Raw genomic sequence first — 26,027 nt, 5'->3', positions numbered from 1 at the left:
AATAAATAAATTTATAAAAAAAAAAAAAAGAACTGGGCTCAAGTTCTGGCCCAGTTCAGTGTTTCAGGAAACGAAATTTCACCTCTCTGAGCCTCAGTTTCTCCATCTATAAAATGGGCCTAATAAAAATATCTACTTGAAGGGCCATTATGAAGCAGTGGGTAAGAAATTATTAATATTTTGTAAGTTGTAAAGCAAAATGCAGATGCAAGTCTCCTAAGCCCTGTGATTTAAAATTCTTTTGAGGACTTCCCTGGTGGTCTAGTGGTTAAGAATCTGCCTTCCAATGCAGGGGACACGGGTTCAATCCCTGGTGGGGGAACTAAGATCCCACATGCCACAGGGCAACTAAACCCGTGCACTCTAGAGCCCGGGTGCCACAGCTAGAGAGCCTGCGCCCTGCAACTACTGAGCCCGTGGGCCCCAGAGTCCGTGCCACAAATAGAGAGAAGCCCACGCACCGCAATAAAAGATCCCACAGGCCGCAACAAAGATCCGACACAGCCAAATAAATAAATAAATAAATAAATAAAAATGAAAATAAAATTCTTTTGGCTGCACTTCAATGTGTGGGACGGTGATGATCATCACTGAAGAAAACGAAGACATCTGGGTTTTCTCCCACCCGAAGTGAGTGTGGGGCACTAGGGGAGAGATTGGTCTGAGGTACCCAGGATGTAGAGCTAAGTATTAAGAATGGAGTCTCCAATGTGGATTCTCCCACTGTTCTGCTCTGTGGCCTCCAATTTGGGGTAAGAGCACAGGGATACCCCCAAGGACCTGGCCAACCCATCTGTTTGGTCTCTACTTGCTCTGCTCATTTTAACATTACTGAATACCTCATCTGGGCCAGGCCCTAGCTCAGTGTGGAGGAGCCAGAAAGTGATAAGAAACCACCCAGGGCTTCAAGATACCTACAGAGATCATATAAATACATCCAGGACACGGTGCTATTAGAGAGGCAGGGAAGGCTCCCCCAACTGTTAACAGCGGTTACCTCTGAGGGAGCTGGACTAAGGGGAGGCTTACTTTTTTTTTTTTTACTTATATAATGTTCAAAAAGGTTTTACAACAAGTCTCCTTCCAAAATCTGAGATCCCAACCCCACCCCAGCTGTTGCTGAAGCTGTCCTTTTTGGAATAGGGAAGGGGGCAGAACCCAGACAGCTGAGGGGTTTCTCTTCTTTTGTCCAGGGGTTTGGGGAATATTGGAGCTGGAAGAACAAATATATCTCATCTCCGTATCAACAACTAAGTTATAACAGTAGCTTATGCACCATGCGCTGTTTTAAGAATTTTGCACATATTCGTTCATTTTAATCTCACGATGATCCCATAAGGTAGTTACTATTATCACACCCATTTTTTTGGATGAGAAAAATGAGGCACAGAGAGGTAAACCTTGCCCAAGATCACCAGGCTTCATCTTTCTGGCAACAGCTCTCTTGACTGTCCATTCCCTGGAGTAGGGGAAGGGTTGAATCTCACTCCCTCCCAGCCAGAGAAGTCTTTCCTCCCCTAAATCACTAGACACTTCCTATAACACCTGCCACCTGGGCAACTTGTGCAGGGGCGGGGTTCCTGCCTCTTCCCAGACGGTAATGGGCAAATTCAAGGAGTTCTTCCCAGACCCCCAGGGCACAAGCCCCTTTGCTCCCTGAGTGAGGAACCCCAGCCAGCATTAGGACAACTGCCTAGGCCAGTAGAGTTACAGACCTCTCCCTGCCTGCCCAGAACCAGGGATGGGTCTGCTAGACCCTGGGCTACTTCAGCTGCCTGCAGAACACCTGCTCTTCCATGAAGCCTTCCTGGACTTCCCCAGCAGTCATCTGCCATCTCCAAGGCCATACTGAGAGCATCTTCCAAGTGGCTCACTCAATACCTAACACGGCTTCCTCTAGTTGAGGCAAGTGGGGGCTACTCTTCGTTGCGGTGCGAGGGCTTCTCATTGCGGTGGCTTCTCTTGTTGCGGAGCTCGGGCTCTAGGCCCTCGGTCTCAGTAGTTGCCGCACGCGGCCCTAGAGCACACAGGCTTCAGTAGTTGAGGCGCGTGGGCTCAGTAGTTAGGGCGCATAGGCTTAGTTGCTCTGCGGCATATGGGATCTTCCCGGACCAGGGATTGAACCTGTGTCCCCTGCATTGGCAGGTGGATTCTTAACCCCTGCGCCACCAGGGAAGTCTCCAAGGACCTTTTAAAATTGGTCTACACCCGAAGCAGTGAATGCTACATCCAGGTGCAAAGATGTGCAGTGACAAGTGTACAGGTGAATGGACATGCCTCCCTTCTGCCTCCTTTGAGCACCCAGGGTTGGAAATCTTGCCACTTGCAGATAGTGAGACATCCACACACCTCACAAGAGCACAGAGCCTGTGGCCTTTCACACCCCCAGCCATGTCAGCCCAGAAACATCTGCTGCCAGACAAGGCAAAAATCCTGCACCCAGCCCTCACGTCTGGGTTCTATGCTTTGAAGTTCTTGTTAGACCAGTACCAGGCTGCTCTCCCCTTATCAGCATCTGTGGTGTAGGGCCCAAGGGTTTTCCATTTGTGTCCACTAAGGTGGGCCTCACCAGGCCCTACCAAGCTCTCTCAGCATCACTGGGCTTGGTTGACTCTCTCACCTGCAGAATTCTTTTCCCTTGGCCTCTAAGATCCAAGGAATGGCTCCACTCACCAAACGAGCTCCACTCCTCCTTCAGACCTCAGCTTGCACGTCACTTCCTCCTGACACCCTCAGATGTTCTCATTATAGCCCATCTCTCATGTCATTGTTAGTCATTGTTTAATAGGCCAATTTCTCCCATAGCCTGAAAGCTCTATGAAGGTAGGAGGTGAGTGTTTATCACTCACCACCCTATCCTCTGAGCCTACTTGTCTCTTATCAGTAAATACTTGTTGAATGAATGAATACGAGAACACCCATTACCACTTCATTGAATGTCTGCAAGTTGCTTTACCTACATTATTTCTAATCTTTGTAACAAGCTAAGTATTATTTTATCCTCTTTTTTTATAACTGCAGAAACTGAGGCTCTGAGAGGCTAAGTGACTTGCCCCAAATGATCAAGCAAGTAAATGTCCCCTTTCCACTGCCCATAGCAGGGCCAGCCTCTGCTCCTGGCCTCACCGTGACTCACCTCACCTTCTCCAGGTAATTGTCAGAGTCAGAATAGGACCAGGGCAAGACTTGGCTTACAGGGCACAAGAGGCTCCTATTCCCCTCGTCTCCTGGGCACCCCAAGCCTTCAACCACACTCCAAACCTCTGTTATAATGCACATCCCTGTGAAGGGGGAGGAGATCCCTAACCTGGAAGCCATTCTTTAACAGCTTATTTCTCCTGGGTAGTGGAGATGGCAAGAATACCCTGGTTTTCTGGTAGCTTTACAATAACAGCATTTTTGCATGGTTGTCTCATTTTATTCTCGCCAAACCAGCAGTGCTAGCTCACTGAATAGAGGGCGGTAGAGGTCCAGGTAGGTGAATGGAGTTTGGGTCAAATCAACCAGGGATTAAATAGTGACACTCCTATCTTGATGGCAGGCCAGCCAGGGAACTTTGCCTCCTGCTTTCTTGCATGCCTCAGACCTGTTCATGGTCCCAGTGTGGGGACAGATCATTAGAAAGTGGTGAGCAACTGACTCCTGGCAGCCATTGCTGTTTCATCCTAATCAGACTCATAGAAAGCTTACATATGCTGGAAGTTAAGAGGGTTTTCCAACCATGCTCTTAGGAAGGGCAGGATATTTGCCCCACTTTATAGATGAGGAAACTGACACCCAGGGAGGAGAAGTGACTTCCACAGTCTCAGCACTAATTAATGATACAGTCACTAGTGATTGGAATCAGACTTTCCGATTCCAGGGCAAGGCTCTCTCTTCCACCTCCACAACCCCCGGTGTTGGGGATCAGCATGACGGTGGCCCACCAGAGTCCAAGCAGCAGACCGCTGTGGAGGATGGAGACACTGCTGCCCAGCGGTGCCCTAAGGGGCCGCCCCTCATATTCAACAGTCCGTCCATGATACTCCTGGCACTGTCAAAGCCAAGCAGGTGCCATTCTCTGCCTCCCCCGGTTTCTCCACATCAAAGCTTGAAGTCCATTCTTCGGATGGTCGCGGAAGAGAAGAAACCCTGGAGAGCGGCTGAAACTCCTTTCTTGGGTAAGTGGATGCCGACTTAGCCCACAGAAAAAGCAGGTTTGAAAACGTGTTTGATGTCTGGTTGCTGCATTTGGTGATGAACTCAGTCCCAGGGGCAACTGAGACAGGCCGTAACCCCCCCCCTTCCCCCTCCGTACCCCAACCGCATACTGGTTTCTGCCGGTCAGTCTGGTGGCTCCAGCCTCAGAGCCACCGCCTCAAACCTCCAGCAAGCAGGAAGGGGGAGTGCGCAAGCGCACTGTTGACAACTCCCGCCACCTCGAAGCAGTACACTGTTACTTAGGAAACAGCCAATCAGCCATCCGGGCGGTGACCAATGGCAAGCGCCGATGAGCCGACCCGGCTAATTTGAACACTCCGCGCGGACCGGAGGTTGGCGCCGGTCGGGTGCTTGAGGGGCGGCGCTCTCCGGTGGTCAGGGTTTCCTGTCTGCTGCGGCGGGACCCGTCAGCGAGGAGCGACACCAGCGGCGTGGAACCGACGAAGGGTAAGCGCTGGCCCACGACGGAGGCGGCCCCGCGGGCTCCTGCGCTCAGGTCTGGACGGGCGGACCCAGCTGCTGACGGCGGCGGAAGCCGGAGCCCGGCCTCTTTTGTGCGGGACACGGAGGTGCAGCGTGAAGACCCATCAGGTCCCGGGCGGTCCCTTCCGAACAGGGTTGGGGGAGGTGCGGGGAGAAGGCCCTTCCTTCCACACCTGCACGGGAGATCGGGACTCTCTGCTTATTTGTACAGGACCTAGACTGGGCCCTCAAGTCTGCACCCGGGCCCAGCCCTCTGCACATCCGCTCTGGGAAAGGTACCCCTGCTCATACGTAAGGAAGAATTGGGTCCTCCCGCGCACTAGAACTGGAGACGTGGGACTCTCTGCACATCTGTAAGGAGTAGCTAAGACCCTCGCTGCACATCTGTGCAGAACTGATTGCAGAGCTGTGCCGGGGGCCGTAACTTAGTTACTGGGGAACCCCGTAAATATTTGATTGAATAAAGGAAAGAATGAAAGAAGATCTGCATTAAGGAAAACCAGGTCTTCTGCTACTGTTCCTAGGATGCCTTTCCTCTTAGCTTTGACCCTTTAAGGTACTGAAGTGACACGGGAAAGATAAGCCTGGTCTGTGTCAAGGAAAATAGGGGATTTTACTGCAGATGTTGGTTCTTCTGGTAGGGGGCAAAATGCTAGTATGTCATATCAATTCTAATAATGATGGCTAACATTTATTGAGCACTTACCAGGTTTGAGTTAACTCATTTAATCCTCACAACAACCCAATGGAATAGATACTAATATTTACATTTTACAGGTTAAGAAACAGAGAAGTTAAGCCTAGCTAAGAGGAGAACATCCACAAAATTTTTCTGTATGAGCTTCTTGTGGATGTTACACTGCTTTCTCCAGTCTTATCACTATTCTCTTTCCTCTCCAGTCACACAGTCCATGCTTCAAACAACTACCAAAGTATCCAGTCCTCTGCCTATTTCATGATTGAATTCCCCCACCATCAGAGAGAGATTTTAAAGTGTCTCAATTTGTTGGTTTTATATTAACCAACCCAGCTCCACTGTATACCTTTTTTTTAAAAAAAGTATGCCAGTAGCATATTTTTAGAGATCTTAATAAAAATTGTCTCTATCTGGCCACAGAGCAAATCTAAACAGTTATCAGAGTATTGTACAAACCATATTCTATTTCCACAAGCAATTAAGTTTAAAATACAGAAGAAAAAGAAACAAACCCACATTTGGATTTTTTTAAAAAAAACATTTAAATAACTCAGTCAAATAGGATATCATTATTCTAATTAAAATGTAATTAGTATGAAACAGTGAAAATGCTATTTATAAAATGTGGGGAATGCAGTTAGAGAATACTTAGAGGGAAATTTGTAGTCTTAAAGGCTTACATTAGAACATGTATTTTTTCAAGCTGAAAGTGAGGCAAATATTCAATTTTAATAAGATAGAACAGAACAACAGAATTAAAGTGTAGAAAATAAAAGAAGTTAAGAGCAAAAATTAATGAAATAGAATTTTCCTATATAATATAGATGATTAACTTAGCCAAAAGCTGTATCTTTGAAAAGACTAATAAAAAAGCGAGACCTCTGGTAATATTGATTAAGAAAAAAAGAAAAGAAACATGGAAAAATGACCTTAGGAATGAAAATAGGGACATAACTTTGGTTACTGAAAGATTAAAAGAGAGAGAAAGACTTCAATGGGAAATCTTTTTGATGATGCTTTTGGGCAATTTTCTAGGAAAAACAACTTACCTAAACTGATTCAAGAAGCTATGGAAGGGACTTCCCTGGTGGTGCAGTGTTTAAGAATCTGCCTGCCAATGCAGGGGACACGGGTTCGATCCCTGGTCCGGGAAGGTCCCACATGCCACGGAGCAACTAAGCCCGTGTGCCACAACTACTGAAGCCCGCATGCCTAGAGCCCGTGCTCCGCAACAAGAGAAGCCACCGCAATGAGAAGCCCGCGCACCACAACAAAGAGTAGCCCCCACTCACTGCAACTAGAGAAAGCCCACAAGCAGCATTGAAGACCCAACACAGCCAAAAATAAATAAAATAAAATAAATAAATTAAAAAAAAAAGAAGCTATGGAAATTTTGAACAAACCTAGGACTACTGAAGAAATTTAATTAGTTTAAAATCTACCTTCAGGGCTTCCCTGGTGGCGCAGTGGTTGAGAATCTGCCTGCCAATGCAGGGGACACGAGTTCGAGCCCTGGTCTGGGAAGATCCCACATGCCGCGGAGCAAGTGGGCCCGTGAGCCACGATTACTGAGCCTGCGCGTCTGTAGCCTGTGCTCCGCAACAAGAGAGGCCACGATAGTGAGAGGCCCGCGTACCGCGATGAAGAGTGGCCCCCGCTTGCCGCAACTAGAGAAAGCCCTCACACAGAAACGAAGACCCAACACAGCCAAAAATAAATAAATAAATAATTTTTAAAAAAATCTACCTTCACACACATCAAAAAACCCACCACAAATATACAGGCAATTGAAATGATTCTAATCTTATAGAAACTCTTCCAAAAAAAAGAAAGAAAGGAAGAAAACATTTTCAGTCTATTTCTGGGGGGGAGGCGGGGTGCCGGGCAGCATGCAGGATCTTAGTTCCCTGACCACGGATCGAACCCGTGTCTCCTGCAGTGGAAGCTCGGAGTCTTAACCACTGGACCGCCAGGGAAGTCCCCAGTCTATTTTGTGATACCAAAAATGAGGCAAAGAAAATTTCAAGCCAATCTCTTTTATAAATGTAGTTGTAAAAATCTTAGATAAAATACTAGCAATCAGAAGCCAGTGATGTATTTTTTAAAAATGCATTATGACTAAATTGGGTTTATCCCAGGAATGTGAGAATAGTTTAACAATAGAAGATCTATTAATACAATTTACACATTTACAGATTAAAGGAGAAAACATATCCCATTAGGTACAGAAATAGCATTCAATAACCATTTATGATTTTTTTCAGTGGTAAACTAGAAATAGAGGTAAATTTCCTTAAACCAACAAAGAGCAAAATGAAAGCAGGAAAGAGACAAGATTGCTCACTATTGCTGCTTTCAGTATTGTACCTGAGGTCCTAGCCAGAGCTGTAAGACAAGAAAAATAAATAAAATTGATTAGAAAGGGATAAACAAAACTATCATTAGTTACAGCCTTATGATTGTCTATTTATAAAACAAAAGAACACAGCTCCTTCCTCTTTGCTACCACCCATAGAAAGAAACAGCCATCTTTGGATGTTTTTCTGTGGGTACTAAGGTGAGGGGAATTAAGAGCTACAAAAGCCCAGGTAGAAGGCAGAGCAGGCTAGGATGAAGAGTAGCACCTCTGATGACAGAACAAAGTCAAGTTCTGGCCTTGCTACTTACCATCCATGAGACAATTTCCTTCCTGAGCCTCAGTTTCCTTTGCAGAGTAGGGATGTAACAAATGTATCAATAACTGCAGAATGAGATTGCTGTGAAAGATAAACAAAACACTTGTAAAGCACTTAGCATAGTGCCTGACACAAAGTAAGTGCTCAATAAATGTTAGCTATAATTGTAGTTATTTTTAGGCTTTTGGCTTCAGACTGCTTTTCTCTGGCCTCTATTCATTCATAGGACAAATATTATACAGCATCTACTGCATGCTGGATCTGGCTCCTAGGATCTGAGGTGCACAGACCATATCAGAAGAGGGTCCTGCTCTCTTGGAGCGTAAGGACAAGAAACACAGTGTATGATTGTTGTGAAGGAGCAATGAAGGGGACCACAGCAACCACTATATAAAAGTACAACACCCAAGGGCTAGGCACTTTCCCTGCCTTCCGAGCTCCCAATGTCTGCAGGCAGACCCCCCTCAAGTCCTCAAAAATTCTTCTCCAGGGGCTTCTGAGCATCTTGGGCTTGTTCTCTCTGTCCCTATGAGGATGGGCAGAGGAGGCTACCCTGAAAACAACTGAATCTTGGCTTCCCAGCCTCGGCTCCTCAGCGAACTAGCCTCCGGGTTTTAATGAGCTGCCCCAGGTTAGAAACAGGACATGACTGTGGCTGGCTCAGAACCCTGAAGATCTTATTAAAGAATCATCTCCCTTGTACTTTGGGCTGAAAAGCTCTTTCCAACCGAGGATCAAAGTAAACTTGACAAACGTTCTCTCATTAATCTCCCATCCCCCTGGGGCAGGAGCAGATTGGTAGCTGTTCTCTCTGGCTCTCTAAGGCAGATGATGTGACATCAACGTGGTGTGGCTGGTGGAAAGACCTCCGCACCAGTCAGAGGCAAAGCAGAGACCAGGACCCAGGTGTCCTAACTGCGGCCATGCCAAGTGTCACCCTACCCGCCCCCACCTCCCATCCCACACCCTCAGCACTGTCTCAGGGAGAAGGAAAACATCTCATTAGGCAAACAGTCGGCCTCACTGGCCCTCAGGAGGTGGAGAGGAGGGAACTGTAAAGGTTAGGCGCACTCCGCTGCCAGTGCCCTTTTTAATTTCCTGCTTTGAATGTTAAGCTGCTCTGTAGCTCCAACTCAGCTAATACAGTGTAGGCTCAGATGGTGGGACCAGGCACCCTCTGCCTTCACTTTCCTGGTCACAAGAGTGGGGTTCCTGGGAATTCCCTGGCGGTCCAGTGGTTAGGACTCCATGCTTTCACTGCCGAGGGCCAAGGGGTTCGATCCCTGGTCAGGGAACTAGGATCCTGCAAGCTGTGAGGCGCAGCCAAAAAAAAAAGAGTGGGGTTCCCTGGGGGTGGGATTGCGAGGATGGGAGACAGGAATTCTGAGTGTTGAAAATCAGGTCTAGTCTATTTATCCGAAAGCGTTTGCAGCATACATATGCTAGTTACATAAAAGGGATTATAATTATTATAGAAACATAAGGGACTATTACAACAATGTGATCATGAGGGTGTAATATATAACGTCATTACAAGGCAGTATAGCAGGCTCTATGGTCAGACTGCCCGGGTTGGAACCAGGATTCATCACTTACTACCACTAGGATCTTGGGCAAGTTGCTTAACCCTCTCTGTCTCAATTTTCTCATTGAAAAATGAGTATTATAATAATAGTATCTATCACGTGGGGTCGTGATGGGGTTGAAAGGAGGTGAAACGTGTAAGGCGCCTAGAACAGTCCCTGACAGAGTGGGCACTTACCTGTTATGTTTATTATTATGATGAGCTGATTGCTGGGACAGGAATAGAATTAATTACGCACAAGTAAAAAGATGATTATTGGTCGACATCTCTCCTTTGTTTTATGTGGGGAAGAAATTAAGAAGTTTGGGGGTGAAGGACAGGAGTTTGAAATCAACTCAATTCTGCCTCATTCCCCAAGGAAAAAATGAGTTGTTTGCTGGAGTTTTAGGTAGAAATCCCATGTTTCTTTGCTGAATGACCCTGGTAATTGTGACCCATCAGTGGGACCTCATCTTTCCTAGGAAAGCATTCATCTATTCCTATCCCCCAGGAACAGTCCCCTGTTTCTTACCTCTGTTCTGTTAACATATCCCTAGACTTGGGCTGAACTTTTCCAGGATATCTGTGACTACTGCATTCCAGAAATTCCATCTCTACCTTTGGTAGGCTGGCTTGAAGGTGAAATGAAAGGCGAGAGGTCTGAGGGGAATTCAAGAGAGAATAGGTAAATAAGCTTTTGGGATTACTACCAGGGCAATATTAGGAAATCTATCCATGTCACCCTCTACATTAACACACTAAAGAGGAAACACTGTGTGATCATCTCAGCAAGTGCCAAAAAAGCATTTGATAAAATTTAGCACCCATTCCTAATGGGTAGTGGAGGGTGGGGAACTAAATATAGAAGAGCTAAAAATAGAAAGTAACTGTTATTATTTGCAAACTGTATCATCATTTAATTGAAAAATCTAAGAGAATCAATGACCATCTATTAGAACTAATAAGGGTGTTCAACAATGTGGCCAGATACAAGATCTGCATACAGAAATCAGTAGCTTTCCTATGTTCTGTCAAAATGAATTAGAAAATGTAATTTAAAAAAGAGCTTATTTACAATATAACAAAGACTATACAGTAACTAGTAATAAACCTATGAAGAAATGTACAAAACTCATGTGAGGAAAACAATAAAATTTTACTGAAGATTATAAGGTTGTGAATAATGAAAAGAGATACAATATTCCTAGACGGGAAGACTTCATACTGTAAAGATGCCAATTCTCATATTAATCTATAAATTCAAAATAATCCCAATTAAAATCTTAGCAGGATTTTTCATAGAATCAGCTTCATAAGCTGATTCTAAAATCATGCACAAGACAAGATGCCCAAGAATAGCCAAGAAAAAGAACAATAAGGTGATATATTATAGAACCACAATAATTACAACGAGTTATGGGAAAAGGAATAGACATTTCAGTAGATCAGAATGGAGACTCACAAAACAAATTCATGTTTATAGGAGAATTTAGTTATGTTAAATGTGGCATTTAAATTAGTGGGGGAGACTTCCCTGGTGGCCCAGTGGTTAAGAATCCGCCTGCCAATGCAGGGGACATGGGTTCGAGCCCTGGTCCAGGAAGATCCCACATGCCGCAGAGCAACTAAGCCCATGCGCCACAACTAACGAGCCCACGTGCCACAACTACTGAAGCCCGCTTGCCTAGAGCCCATGCTCCGCAACAAGAGAAGCCACCTCAATGAGAAGCCTGCGCACCGCAACAAAGAGTAGCCCCCGCTCGCCACAACTAGAGAAAGCCCGCGCACAGCAACGAAGACCCAACGCAGCCAAAAATAAATATAAATAAATAAATAAAATTTTATAAATAAATAAATTAGTGGAGAATGAATGCACTATTTAATAAATGATCTTAAGATAGTTGCCTGGCATTTGGAAAGAAAAGATATTTAGGAATATCCTCATATCATTCACACACAAAAATAAATTCCATCTGGATAAAGATCTAAATGTAAGAAAGGAAAAGTATTAGAAATATAAGAAAAGTGTTTATTATTTTAGGGAAGGAACGTCTTCTTAAATATGACATAAAAACAATTAAAAAAAAGGTTGACACCTTTGACCATTTGAAAATTGGAAACTTCAGTATGGCCAGAGTAGGATTTTTCTTCAAGAATGCATGGTTGCTTTGATGCCAAGAATAATATCAAATAATTTACCACATCAACAAAATAAAGGAGAAAAAACATGTAAACATATCAGAAGATGCTGCAAGAGCATTAGATAAAGTTCAAGACATTCCTGATAACAACTCTGAGTAAAATAAGAACAGAGGAAATTACTAATATGATAATGACTATTTGTCCAAAATCAATATCTAAATAGTGAAGCAGGGCTTCCCCAGTGGCACAGTGGTTGAGAATCCGCCTGCCAATGCAGGAGACACGGGTTCGATCTCTGGTCTGGGAAGATCCCACATGCCGTGGAGCAACTAAGCTCGTGTGCCACAACTACTGAGCCTGTGGTCTAGAGCCCGTGAGCCACAACTACTGAGCCCGCATGCCGCAACTACTGAAGCCCACGTGCCTAGAGCCCGTGCTCCACAATAAGAGAAGCCACTGCAATGAGAAGCCCGCGCACCGCAACGAAGAGTAGCCCCCACTCGCCACAACTACAGAAAGCCCGTGCGCAGCAACAAAGACCCAACACAGCCAAAAATAAATAAATAAATAAAATAAATTTTAAAAATAAATAAATAAATAGTGAAGCACTAAAGCCATTTCCTTTAAGATCAAAAACACTACAGGGGGACTTCCCTGGTGGCGCAGTGGTTAAGAATCCGCCTGCCAATGCAGGGGAGACGGGTTCGAGCCCTAGTCCGGGAAGATCCCACATGCCGCGGAGCGACTAAGCCCATGTGCCACAACTACTGAGCCTGCGCTCTAGAGCCTGCAAGGCACAACTACTGAGCCCACGTGCCTAGAGCCCATGCTCCACAACAAGAGAAGCCACCACAGTGAGAAGCCCATGCACCACAACAAAGAGTAGCCCCTCGCTCGCTACAACTAGAGAAAGCCCACGCGCAGCAACAAAGACCCAACACAGCCAAAAATAAATAAATAAATAAATAAATTTATTTATTTTAAAAAAACTATACAGATATGCCTATTATCATTCAACATTGTTTTGGAAGTTCTAGGGAATACAGTAGACAACATATGAAATATTTGGTATAAGTATGGAGAAGAAAAGGTAAAAAAAATTATTTTCTGATACATAATTGTATACTCAGAAAACTCAATAAGCTCTAATAAAAAACACTTAGAGTCAATAAGAGAGTTTGAGGGAATTCCTTGGTGGTCCAGTGGTTAGGACTATGCACTTTCACTGCTGAGGGCCCATGTTCAATCCCTGGTGAGGGAACTAAAATCCCACAAGCCTCGTGGCATGGCCAAATAATAATAATAATAATAATAATAAGAGAGTTTGAGGGTGGTGGGTATAAGGCAAATATATAAAAATCAATCATGTTTCAGGACTTCCCTGGTGGCTCAGTGGTTAAGGCTCTGCGCTCCCAATGCAGGGGGCCCGGATTCGATCCCTGGTCCGGGAACTAGATCCCACATGGGTGCCGCAACTAAGAGTTTGCATACCACAACTAAGGAGCCAAGTAAGGAGCCCGCCTGCCACAACTAAGACCCAACGCAACCAAATAAATAAATAAATTTTTTTTTTTAATCAATCATGTTTCTCCATATTAGCACCTGGAAATAGGGAAGGTGTTCCATTCATAAGAGCAATAAAGTACTTAAGAATTGTATTAAAAGGACAATTATAGAAACTATCTGAAGATATAAAAAATACATGAACAAATAGAAAGGTAATAGCCATGTTCTTGTATGTAAACATTTAATATAAAATAAATATGTAAATTTAATATAATTCTGATTGTAATCCCAATAGGTTTTTTCTGGGGGGGGGGGTTCTGGGATGGGGATGGAATTGATAAAATGTTCTTAAAGTCGAATAGAATAAATGACTGAAAATAGCCAAGAGAATCATGAAAAAGAAAGCTGGGGTTGGGAGGGGTGTCTTGCCTTGCTAGATAAGAAGCAACTGTAAAGGAATGGAGTGGAAACTGTGGTGCTGCCACAGGAATAGACAGATTAGTGGAACATAATAGAAAGCCCAGAATAGGCCTCCGAAAAAAATACAGTCATTGGATATGACAAAGATGGTCTTTCAGATGAGAAAGATATTTGTCAGTAATTGGTGCTGGCATCAATATTCTCTTGAGGTATAAAATGGAACTGAGCTGTTGAGGAGGAGGTGGGAGAAGGCCCCTGAGTGCTAGGCTGAGGGCACCTGGTCAGGCCTGGGTCAGATTGGTCCTCATATCCATCATGTCTCCGCCCAGGTGTTGCCATGGTGATGGCGGTGGAAAACAGCATGGTGCAGGTCGTGGTGCGGGTGCGGCCCCCCACCCCGAGGGAACTGGAGAGTCAGCGGCGGCCTGTGGTTCAGGTGGTGGATGAACGGGTGCTGGTGTTTGACCCTGAGGAGCCCGATGGGGGCTTCCTTGGCCTGAAATGGGGCAGCGTCCATGATGGCCCCAAGAAGAAGGGCAAAGACCTGACGTTTGTCTTTGACCGGGTCTTTGGTGAGGCGGCCACCCAACAGGACGTGTTCCATCACACCACCCACAGCATCCTGGACAGCTTCCTCCAGGGCTACAACTGCTCAGGTGAGCCCGTCTCCCCCTCTGCTGGGCACTGGTTGAGGAGGGCTCTGGCCGTGCATTCTCTGTGGGCCCCCCATTCATTCTTCTCCTGTGTGTGGGCCACTCCACTGGGCCACGGGATACAACAGCAGATCAGGCAGACAGCGTTCCTGTATTCGTGAGGCTTACAGTCTAGAACTGGGAGAAAACACATCACAAAATCACACCCACAAGTGTGTGGTTAAAAACCAAGATAAGGGGCTTACCTGGTGGCGCGGTGGTTGAGAATCTGCCTGCCAATGCAGGGGACACGGGTTCAAGCCCTGGTCTGGGAAGATCCCACATGCCGCGGAGCAATTAGGCCCGTGAGCCACAATTACTGAGCCTGCGTGTCTGGAGCCTGTGCTCCACAACAAGAGAGGGCACGATAGTGAGAGGCCCGCGCACCGCGATGAAGAGTGGCTCCCGCTTGCCGCAACTAGAGAAAGCCCTCGCACAGAAACGAAGACCCAACACAGCCAAAAAAATAATAATAATAAATAATAATATCCCCTAATATGCTGATTTATTAAAAAAAAACAAAAAACCAAGATAAGTGATATGAGGGAAAGAATTGTGGGCCTTCCACAGAGGAAGCTACCCAGGCTGGAGAAGGCTTCCCTGAGGAAAGGATAAGCTCCCACCCATAGTGGAGACCCCTTGCCCTCAAATCCACAAGCCTACAGGGGCACCAGGAATGGACACGGAGAACTCAACAGCTGGGAACGTAGGGGATGTGGGTGGGTGGGAGGGAGCAGTGGAACCGCGCATGTGGAAGGAAGGAGGGGGGCTCGGGGAGAAGGGAAGTGCTGACCGGATGGAAATGCACTGGGGGAGCCCCTAGAGAAGGTGGATCTGGCCCTGCCGCCACCCTACTCCCTACTCTGTCTTCTGTAGTGTTTGCCTATGGGGCCACTGGGGCCGGGAAGACACACACCATGCTGGGAAGAGAGGGGGACCCCGGCATCATGTACCTGACCACCATGGAACTGTACAGAAGGCTCGAGGCCTGCCGGGAGGAGAAGAGACTCGAGGTGCTCATCAGCTACCAGGAGGTAGGGCTGTTTGCACCCCAGGACTGGGCGGCCCCATGCCTCATTCTCACAACCACCTAAAGAGGGAGTGGGGTGGAGTAAGCAGGAGGGGGAGAGGGTGGTAGGGAGTGAGCAGAGGGGGGCCCAGAGGGTGGACACAGCTCCAAGAGAGACTGCATGTGAACTGACCCCGCCTGTCCTACTCACCATGTGACATCATCCAGCAAAGTGCCACTCACCACGGCGTGTCTCATCATGCTTCCCTGACCCAGCAACTCAGCTCTCCCCAGCCCCTAGGGGAGAGGCTTCTTAAGCAGCCTCTCCCTCAGGTCTCTCCCTGGCCTCCTTTCTCCTCAGGTGTACAATGAGCAGATCCACGACCTCCTAGAGCCCAAGGGGCCCCTTGCCATCCGTGAGGACCCCGACAAGGGGGTGGTGGTGCAAGGACTTTCCTTCCACCAGGTAAGGGGCTGGGCTCAGGTGGGACGAGCAGCCCCACTGGTCCTCCGGAATCCCCTCACCGGGCAGTTTGGGGATGTCCTGGATCCTGTTGGGGCAGTGGTGGTGATAGCAAGGGGGTAACATTGGTCCTGAAGAGCAGCCCTTCTGTTGGGGGAAAAGTCCCCGCTGGGGAGACCAGAGCCCCCTTCCTGCACATCTCCTCTGTAGCCGACCTCAGCTGAGCAGCTGCTGGGGATGCTGACCAGGGGGAACCGTAACCGCACGCAGCACCCCACTGACGTCAACGCTACGTCCTCCCGCTCCCATGCCATCTTCCAGGTGAGGAGGGGTCACGGGCCAGGGCCTGAAGCTGGAGCTCCTGGTGCCCAGTGCCCCCTCACCCCTGCCATCTGCCCCCAGATCTTCGTGAAGCAGCAGGACCGGATCCCAGGTCTGACCCAGGCCCTTCGGGTGGCCAAGATGAGCCTGATTGACCTGGCTGGCTCGGAGCGGGCGTCCAGCACCCACGCCAAGGGGGAGCGGCTGCGGGAGGGAGCCAGCATCAACCGTTCGCTGCTGGCCCTCATCAACGTCCTCAACGCCCTGGCCGACGCAAAGGTAAAGCTGCACAGAGCCAGGCTCCTCCCCGGGACAGCGACCCAGTGCCCGAGCCAAGGGGCCCTCCCTCCAGCCCTGGGCCAAAAGCTATCAAGTCTAAATTTCCTGGTGGTCCAGCGGTTAGGACTCGGTGCTTTCACTCCAGTGGCCCGGGTTCAATCCCTGGTCAGAGAACTAAGATCCTGTAAGCCCAGCAGCGGGGTCAAAAAAACAAAAACAAAACAAGCAAACAAACAAAAAAAAGCAAAGGCTACCGAGTCTAGCCTGGGTCTGTGTAGTCCAGACACTCACTCCATGCCCACCCACTGTCCCCAGGGCCGCAAGTCTCATGTGCCCTACCGGGACAGCAAGCTGACCCGCCTACTCAAGGACTCCATCGGGGGCAACTGCCGTACGGTGATGATCGCTGCCATCAGCCCCTCCAGCCTGGCCTACGAGGACACTTACAACACCCTCAAGTATGCCGACCGGGCCAAGGAGATCAAACTCTCGGTGCGTGCCAGCTGGGACGGCCACCCTGGAGCGGGGGTGTAGGGGTGTCGGGGGAGCCCCCAGGCTGGGAGGAGGAGGGGACAGGACCCACTGGCTTCCTCTGGTACCTGGAGCAAGCGTTCCCGCAAGGCCGAGGGAAGAAGTGACAGAGTCCTCGTCCTTAAAATATCACAGCACTGGGATGATTGAAGCAGAATCTTCTCAAGAGGGAGGCAACGGAAGGGAGTGGCCGAGTATCAGCCGGTGATCTTTGTCAGACTTGTTTTTAGCGGCAGGCCCATATTTTTGGCAAAACAACATATAACACAGATAAAAGCAGGGTTGCCCGGTTTCCCCCGCCTCCTCCAGGGAGCCCCGGTGCTCCAGGAGCCACTGCTGCAAAGCCCCTGGCCTGGGGAGAGCATATCGGTCAGGGAGCCGGGGTCTCAGGTTCAAAGGCAAGCTCTCCTCTTGCCACTGGCCTCCCTGTTCCCTCAGTCGTGAGGGTGAGTCTCGGGAATGTGAGTGAGGTGTGCCTAGCGCAGCGTCTGGCCGCTGGAAGTGGTTGCCGAAAGCGGCTTTGAATGAACAAACAGATCTCTCCCCTGTGCCCCCATCTCAGCTGAAGAGCAACGTGATCAGCCTGGACTGTCACATCAGCCAGTACGCCACCATCTGCCAGCAGCTCCAGGCTGAGGTGAGGAGCCGCCTGGGGAGCTTGGCCGGGAGGCAGGGCACCCGGCTCGGGGGCAGGACGGGACCACTGGCGCGCGGCCAGGGCGCTCTGCCTGCCCCTTGCCTCCTGTGCTCACCCGGGGCTCTGAGGGTCTGGGCTGCTTCGTTCCAGGTGGCCGCGCTGAGGGAGAAGCTCCGAGTGTACGAGGCAGGAGCCCAGGCCCCGCAGCAGGACTCCTCACGGTCCCCCAAAGCGGGCCCTCCACATCAACCGTGAGTTCTGCCGCCCCTACGTGCCCCATCCTTTCTCCAGCTTCTGGAGGGCTAGGACTCCTCGCTTCTGTTCTGGCATCTGGGGTTAGGGGTTCCTACTCACTGCCCGGCACACTGATTGTCACTTAGAATTGTCTATGTCAAAGGAGTAAATCACACCCCAGCCTATATAAGCAGCATCTACTCTTCAAAAGAAGGTGCATTTAGGGGGCGGGTGTCATTGTTTCCTAAACCAGAAAATCCCTGACTCCTTCTCCCACCCTCAGCTACTGCCCTCTTGTTACCCAAGCATCCACCCCTTATGGACCTGGAGCCACAGAGATCCTGCCCCCTCCCTGATTTTCCCACCTGCCCCTGCTTCCCGCCTTTCAAACCTCTCCTTTCCCCCTTAGCCTTCCCAGCTGCCCCTCGCCATCCCGCCTCCCCAGCCAGCCCTGCACCCCAGAGCTACACCCAGGGTCGGCAGTCCTTCAAGGGGAGAGCCTGGGGACAGAGGCCCAGGTGGAGAAGGTCGTGGAAGGGAACTCTTCAGACAGGGAGCAGCCCCCAGAGGACAAGGACGAAGGTCCGGCTGAGGAGGTAAGACTTGGGGCTGGTGGAATATTGAAAGAAATGCCCCACCCCCAACTCACAGGGTCCCTTCAGTCCCAGCTTCTCTACCTGGATGTCTTACACCTCAGTCATTAGGAGGCTTTCAGATCCTACGCAGGAAGAACTAGTCTGTCAGATCCTGTGTGTCTGGAAGTGGGGAGGCTGAGTGTTAACAGAAGGGGAGCAGGGAGGGAGCACGGGGACTGGGAGAGAAAAAGCCCCTACCAGGACCTGGTCGTTCCAGGAGCTGTCATTCCCACTCTTGGAGGAGGGACGGGTTGTAGGAGCTGCTCACGTAAAGCGAGGGAGGCCCTCCTGGGCCCTCGACCTGTGACTCCCTTCCTCTCTAGGTTCCAATCCAGGTGCCAGCACAGAACCTCAAACACCCATTGCCCGGCTCCCCTGACCTGACCCTGCAGCCCAAGCCAGTCGTGGACCACCTTTCACCACAGAACCTGGGCAGGGACCGTTCTAAGCAGTAGGTATCTTCTTGCTCCGAGGCGGGAGGTGATGGGTTCCAGGCCTCCTGGGGTGGGAGTTGGCGCTAAGTACATCACAAAAGCTCTGTTTCTGCTCTAGTTAAAGAGGCAAGTCTTTTCTCATCAATATTGTCCCTTACCTGCTGTCAACAATTTGATATTATCACCTACTCTGTTTACGTAGCATCCTCTCTATTACTCCGCGTAACTGGCAGCCCAACAGGGGGGAAGCAAAACACCAAATTCCATCCAGACAGCTGGCAAACACCGAGCTAGGGCAGGGCTGCCTGGGCTAGTGCTTTGCTTTCCAGTCTGAAGGCCAAGCTGCCTGTGCTCAGCAAGGAGACAGCTGCCAGGAGAAGCTGGGCAGCAGCTGAGCAAGGGACAGCTTTCCTGAGTCAGGTGTTCGTCATGTGTCTTCATCAACAGATTGACTGCTGCTCTTCTCCTCTGAAGTAAATACAAACCCAAAGAGAAATGGCTTTTGGGCCATTCTTTCCGTGCTTAATAGAGAGGTGCCCCCAGAACATAAATCCCCTGCCACTTAGCTTTGCTGCTGCCAACCCTACACCTCCCTCCCCAGCACGCTTCACGCTAAGCAGTGTATTTAAAGCTTCCGGACAGAAGGGCCTGTTTAATTTTATTTCTTGTTGGGGAGTGCCTGTTCCCGACTCAGCAAAAAATGCTGCAGCCTGAATAATCAGCGGCTCATTATCTGTCTCCTGCTGCCGACTCCCCGGGGCCCTGGAGTGGCAGGGATGCACTGGCGGGATGTCCCCTTGGCCCCCAGGGAACAACCATGGACTCCCACTGATGACTCAGGGTCTCTCTGCCTGGAGTCCCGCGTTGCTAGGACACCAGGGTTCTCATTTCTGCTTTGCCTCTGATTTTGTGGTTTCTGACAAGTTGCTTCAAACTTGGCTGCGATTTGGGCATCATGGTCCTTGTTTTCCTTACTTCTTAGAGTTAATAATAGATACTAATAAACTGTGATGGAAGACCCCAAGTATCAGGGGCTGCAGAACATTCTAGATCTTCTCCATGCTTGAAAACAACCTAACAACCAGATAATCGAAAATAATTTTGCTTTGGCCTTAGAATTTAGAATCTTAGACCACCAGGGCACTGAGTAGATTTTAGATTTTCCAGTTCAGTGGTTTTTCAGAATTTTTTTTTAGCCGCAAAGCCCTGTCTTCAATTGAAATCTTATGCTGAGGTCTAATATGTAGAACAGATAAAGCAGAGCTGTTCCATTAAAAATGTCCTCTAATGGGCTTCTTGAAACCTGAATTGAAAACCCATGATATAGACCGACTCCCCCGTCTGCGGGGGCTACACGGCAAGAGGGACGGGACCAGACCTGGGTCATCTGACATCCAGGCCAGTGGCTTTCTCCCCAGACTCCCACTTTTCTCAGTCTAATTTTCGTATAATGTGTGGCTCAGGCAGATACAGAATGAGTTTCTGCTGTGTCCTTTTTAATTTATATCCTGCCTTCTTTCAAAAAGGCCTTGAGGCTGCTTTATAAAATGAGTTTGGGTTCCCTGAGCACACAGTGAGGACACAGGAGGGGGCTCAGAGATGTCCAGGCAGGTAAATGCTACCCAGGGATAAATGACTGGCCATGAATAATCCCCACCGAGAAAACTGTTTATCCTTTTATCATGGGTGTGCCTCACAGAAGGAAAATTTGCTTTCTTAGAATCTAAATTTACAACATCAATAATCACATTACCCTCGTAATTTCCTTTATTTTATTTTTTACATATATATTTTTAAAAATAAATTTATTTATTTGTTTATTTTTGACTGCATTGGGTCTTCGTTGCTGCGCGCGGGCTTTCTCTAGTTGCAGCGAGCGGGAGCTACTCTTCATTGCGGTGCGCGGGCTTCTCGTTGCGGTGGCTTCTCTTGTTGCGGAGCACGGGCTCTAGGTGCGCGGGCTTCAGTAGTTGTGGCACGCGGGCTCAATAGTTATGGCTCACAGGCTCTAGAGCACAGGCTCAGTAGTTGTGGCGCACGGGCTTAGTTGCTCTGTGGCACGTGGGATCTTCCCAGACCAGGGATCAAACCCGTGCCCCCTGCATTGGCAGGCAGATTCTTAACCACTGCGCCACCAGGGGTGTCCTTCGTAATTTCCTTTAAATAGCCCCTCAGTGCATGTGAAGTATGTGTTAATACACACATACTCTTTCAGGATCCCAATCACTAAATAGAAAGAGCAGACTGAATGCATTTTTGAGGGTCTCCTCAGAACCAAGATCAACATGGCCTATCTTATTTAATCTCTTATTATCCTAACAAGGTAGATGGCATTATTATTATTACTATTATAGAAAACAACAGTTAACTAACCTTATAGTGCTGGGTATGTGCCAAGTACTCTTTAAACACTTTATATCTAAGATAACCCATTAGGGGAATTCCCTGGCAATCCAGTGGTTGGGACTCTGTGCTTTCATTACTGAGGGCCCGGGTTCAATCCCTGGTCAGGGAACTAGGATCCGGCAATCTGCTGGGCACTGCCAAAAATTTTTTAAATAAAATAACCTATTTCATCTCCCCAGCAACCCTGTGAGGTGGCTGTGTGTGTTGACCTCATTTTAGGGATGTGGACACTGAGGGTAAGAGGTGATCCAGGGTCACGCAGCTGGGACGTGTTGGAGCCGGGTTTTGAGCTGTTAGTCTGACTTGAGCCTGGCTCTTCTCTGCTACCTCCCATTGCCCCTCTGGGAAATGGACTTAAGATCACAGCACTTGTAGGTGGCAGAGCTCAGAGGAATCTCAGACCTTCCAAGTCCAAGGCCACTTAGTGCCCTTTCCCTACTTCCCAAGTACTGTCTTTGTCAGGGGACATGTTGAGTGGGTGAAGCCGCCCACCATTACCGGCGTCATCTCCGCCAGCCTTGGTCTTCAGCACGGCTGGAAGGGTGATGAGGCCGGCCAGGCAGTCCGGGAGGGCCAGTGCACGTGTGCTGCGCACCACACCTGGAGCCCTGGGGCTGGGTCCTCCGGGCAGGTCTGAGGCGGGGTGGGGATCCCCTTCCCTCTGTTCCAGGTTGGCTCTGAGGGTGCTGTGCCTGGCCCAGCGCCAGTATTCCCTGCTCCAAGCAGCCAACCTCCTGACCCCTGACATGATCACGGAATTCGAGATGCTGCAGCAGCTGGTACAAGAGGAAAACACTGAGCCTGGAGCAGAGGCCACCGGGGAGCCTGGCCCGGCCAGGGGGTCACCTCTGGCTCAGGAGCTACGTTCAGAGTCAAGTGAGTCTCAGCCCTGCTCGGCCTGTCTTCTGGTGCCAAGGGGTGGCTGGGGCCCCGGGTGCTGGGTTATGGTTCGGTCAGAGACTGGACCCCTAGGATCATGGACTTCTGCACAGAGAGGCCCCAGGGGTCACGCAGACCCGAGGAGTCAGGGGCTCCTGCCTGTCCCGTGTCTCTCTCCCCAAATTCTACAAATTCTCCTTCCTTCTGGCCAATCCCTGATCTCCCCTTATCACCCTCCTCTCTGCCCAGAGTCTCCAGGATACTCCGGCCCTGTGACCCGGACCATGGCAAGGCAACTGAGTGGCGTCATACACGCTCTCAGGGTCCCACCCAGGCCTGACCGCACCTCAGCTCAGGCATCCCGACGGCCCACAGGGAAGAAAAGGAGGAGACCGAGCCCCTTGGAGCCAGACAGCCCCCCAGGCCCGAAGCCCGGGACCAAACGCCAGCGCCAGTCCCTCTTGCCCTGCCTGAGGAGGGGGACCCCGCCTGAGGCTCGGCTTCATTGTGGGCCCATCACCCCCACGGGGGGACGGGCCTCCTCCCCCTGCCATTCCCCTCACTTCTGCCCAGCCACAGTCATCAAAAGCCGGGTGCCCCTGGGCCCTTCCGCTCTGCAGAACTGCTCCACCCCTCTGGCCTTGCCCGCACGGGACCTCAACGCCACCTTTGATCTCTCCGAGGAGACCCCCTCAAAGCTGGGCTTCCACGAATGCATTGGCTGGGACAATGTCCCCCAGGAGTTGAACAGGCTGGATCAGCCCTTCATCCCCAGGTGGGTCTCCCTTCTGCCCTCCCAGCAGGGTGGTCAGGGGTCAGCAAGGGACAGAGGTGCTGCCCAGGGGAACGGAAGACAGCACGCTCTTGATGTTGGGACACTGCATCTCTTTCCCTTTGGTCTGACCAGCATCCAGGCCCAGGAGAGCAAAGTGCCGTTTCTTTGGAGGCGCTGCTTCTCTCCAGGCCCTGCCTTGTCCATCTACACTTCAAAGCCACCAGCTCTGTGCTGGTTTGTGACATGCCCATGAGTAGCTCACAGGCGCCCCCTATAGGGAGGGTCAGCAGGGAGGAGGAACTAACATGGCGTGCCCAGCCCACTCTGTTCCTTGGGCCCCATCACTTGGGCCTGGTCTGAGTTCTGTATCCCACTGAGAAATACCTGTTTCTACCACTTCCACCCCAGACTTTACCCTCCAGCCCAGCATCTGGGACTGGGAAGGGCATCCTGAGAAAACTTTATTCAGCATTTTTCAGTGGGAAGATGCTCTCACCCTCGGCTTCTTCCCGCGTGGCAGGGAGGGGGAGCAGCAACCAGCTCAGGACAGTCCAAGGCCGCGAACAAGCAGCAGACTGACCTGGACTCGGGAGGCCGAGGGTGGCAGGCTGCCCACTGCTCCCCCCACCTCTCCCACAGCCCGAACCCCCTCTCAGGAACAGGCTCAGAGCCAGGCAGGTGGAAGGGTGAAACTGTCTGAACTCCAGTTCCCCGGACGCGCCAGAAACTGACACCTGGATGTTCTCCCAGAGCAGGCCTGTCACTCAGCTGTCAGCCCGGGCCGAGTGAGGCAGGGAGAGGAGTCCACCTCTTAGGAGGAAGAAACCTCAGCGGTCATCGTGTCTAACCTCCCTGCCCCGCAAGCCGGGCGCCGGAGCGGGAGGTGCTGGCACCCTTTTCTGGTTCCCTCCTGATGTGCCACCTACATCCTCCTCCCTCCCCAGCGGACCCAGGCACCTGTTCACCATGAAGGGCCCCGAGCCGGCAACTTCCTTCCCTGGGACCTCAGCTCGCAAGAAGAGGCGCGTTGTGAGGTGAGGCTGGGGAGGTGTGGGAGGAGGAAAAGAGGAGCTGTCACCAGGGCAGCGGACGCCCGGGCCAACTACAGGCACTGCGTGTGTCTCTAGACCCCTTGGGGCCAGTAGCAGGGGGTCTTGTGAGCAGGACCAGCGTCTGGTTGCCTCAGGTTCCCTGGGTTCTTGCTATTACAGGATTATATTAGAGATGTCTCCCTCCTTCAGTAAAGGCCACAGACCCTCTCTCCATGAGGGGGACATTCAGTGTTCACTGGGTAATCCAGGGAGTGGACTACCCACCCCCTCACCTCTACTTCCCTCCCAAACCCCACTCAGCTCCCCTTCCCTCTGCTGCCTCTCCCACCCTCAGGTCTGGCCTTGGGACTTCCTACTGGTGCTCAGCCTCCCCCTGCTCCCAAGGCTCAGTGTCTAGCTCTTACCCTCCCCCCACCACCCCCCGTAGTCCAGAGGCTTGGCCGTGACCTTCCCCCCTTCTTCCTTCCTTCCCTCCCGCAGTTCCTCCATCCCCCGCGGCCACAGCCGCATCGCCCACCTCCCCAGCAGCACCTTGAAGAGGCCAGCTGGGCCCCTGGCAATCCCAGGTGACTGGCATTTGGGGGCAGGGATGCTCTGGGTCACAGTGGCAGATGGGGACAAGAAGTAGGAGGGGAGGGAATTCCCTGGCGGTCCAGTGGTTAAGACTCGGCGCGTTCACTGTGGTGGCCCAGGTTCAATCCCTGGTCAGGGAACTAAGATCCCGCAAGCCGCCAAAAAAAAAAAAAAAAATGTAGGCGGGGACAGGCGAGAGGAGGGCATGGGGTACTTCCGAGTACCTCAGGGACCCTGGTGAGAGAGATGGGGGATGGGGTGGGGGAAGGGAACGGTGGGATACAGCCTCACTTTTCTCCTTCCTCCCTGCCTCCCCTCATCTAACTGGCCTGCAGAGCCCCCCTCCAGTCCCCACTCCCCGGGCAACCAGAGGAGCCAGAAGGAACTGTTGGGGGTTGGGGGAGCGCTGTCAGCTGGGAGCTGCTCTGCCAAGGTATCCTGACCGCCCGGCCCCTCTTGGTCCCTGGAGCCGCCTGCACCAGGAGCCCTGACCTGCCTTCCTCGGCTCGGAGCAATTAATGCCAACACCCTCTTCCTTTATTAACAGTCCTCCCCCAGACGTTCATTCTGCTACTCGCCCTCTTCATTAATCTCTTGTTACACTCAGCTTCTCAGCATGTATTTATTCATTTGTGAGTTTTAACATGTTGCTATTTTAAAGGGTGCTGCCATCATTCCCCCCTAGTTTATAACACCCTCCATGCAAGAAGGTGGCTTTTGGGGGCTTTGTTGCCCACCCGCCATCTAACACAGGGCTCTGCACAGTGATGCCCGCTGTGCAGTTGAGGAGGGGTGAGCATGGGATGGGGGCATGAGGGAGTCCCAGCTTGGCTCTTCCTGGCTTTGAGAGGAAGGCGTCTTCAGCCCCATCCCCCCAGCCTGGAGCAAGAGCCCCAATCCCATGCCACAGTCCTGACGATGATGCAGGTGATGGTGGTGCCTTGATTTCCAAATGAAGAGAGTTTATCGTTTTTACCCTATTGTAAACAGGATACACACTCCGTGTAAGAAGAAGTATAAACCTTAATGCTACCATCTAGACATAAGAGCTGTTAATACTTGGGTTTACATCCTCTGATCCTTTAGTTCTGCATATATATATATACACATGTATAGATATAGTTTTTTTTATTATAATGATTAATAAACCATCTCCATCCTTGGTGTGTGTTTCTCTCTGTACACCTAGGTAGGATAGCAACCCCTTCCTCCTCTTCAAGAAACTTCTGAGTATAAAAAACATCCCCCCTCTGCCTCCTCCTCCATCCTTACAGGTGGGCCCTGTCCCTTACTCCGCAGCCCCACCTTCTGCTAAGGGCCCCTGCTCCTTAGCGGGTGAAGAAGCTATCACTCCTGGAGGCCTGGTCCATCCTCCTACAGCCTGGGTGTGGGTTGCCAGGAGTCCTGTCGTCAGAGAGAG

At 50.2% G+C, this 26,027-nt stretch overlaps 1 protein-coding gene across 4 annotated transcripts; it reads left to right on the top strand.

Moving 5' to 3' along the window:
* Positions 1 to 1,978: 1,978 nt before the first annotated feature.
* Positions 1,979 to 25,769, top strand: KIF18B (kinesin family member 18B). 4 transcript variants are annotated; one of them, XM_082370994.1, is made up of 16 exons: positions 1,979 to 4,647; positions 14,017 to 14,343; positions 15,256 to 15,413; positions 15,750 to 15,854; positions 16,062 to 16,172; positions 16,254 to 16,451; positions 16,767 to 16,943; positions 17,545 to 17,619; positions 17,770 to 17,870; positions 18,263 to 18,449; positions 18,812 to 18,939; positions 21,999 to 22,204; positions 22,894 to 22,982; positions 23,930 to 24,016; positions 24,515 to 24,600; positions 24,943 to 25,769. In XM_082370994.1, the coding sequence occupies exons 2-16, from the start codon at positions 14,025 to 14,027 to the stop codon at positions 25,124 to 25,126; spliced, it is 2,211 nt and encodes a 736-aa protein (XP_082227120.1). In that variant the 5' UTR covers positions 1,979 to 4,647; positions 14,017 to 14,024; the 3' UTR covers positions 25,127 to 25,769. The 4 variants fall into 4 exon arrangements, with proteins under 4 accessions (XP_082227120.1, XP_082227118.1, XP_082227119.1 ...); XM_082370992.1 differs by having other exon boundaries at positions 1,981 to 4,647; positions 22,457 to 22,982; XM_082370993.1 differs by having other exon boundaries at positions 1,982 to 4,647; positions 23,927 to 24,016.
* The last annotated feature ends 258 nt before the right edge of the window (positions 25,770 to 26,027 follow it).

The sequence above is a fragment of the Balaenoptera borealis genome (assembly GCF_965194805.1).
Source record: "Balaenoptera borealis genome assembly, chromosome: 20".
NCBI classification, from domain to species: Eukaryota; Metazoa; Chordata; class Mammalia; order Artiodactyla; family Balaenopteridae; genus Balaenoptera; species Balaenoptera borealis.
Note: the sequence above shows the minus strand (reverse complement) of the source record. Positions and strands in the feature narration are given on the sequence as shown.

What these genes read in the sequence shown, in the direction of transcription:
- KIF18B (XM_082370991.1), top strand. Translation starts at nt 14,025, where the DNA reads ATGGTGATGGCGGTGGAAAACAGCATGGTGCAGGTCGTGGTGCGGGTG. An exon ending in GCTCCCATGCCATCTTCCAG is followed by an intron (nt 16,173 to 16,253) that starts GTGAGGAGGGGT and finishes ATCTGCCCCCAG; the next exon opens with ATCTTCGTGAAGCAGCAGGA. An exon ending in GCGGGCCCTCCACATCAACC is followed by an intron (nt 17,871 to 18,262) that starts GTGAGTTCTGCC and finishes TTTCCCCCTTAG; the next exon opens with CCTTCCCAGCTGCCCCTCGC.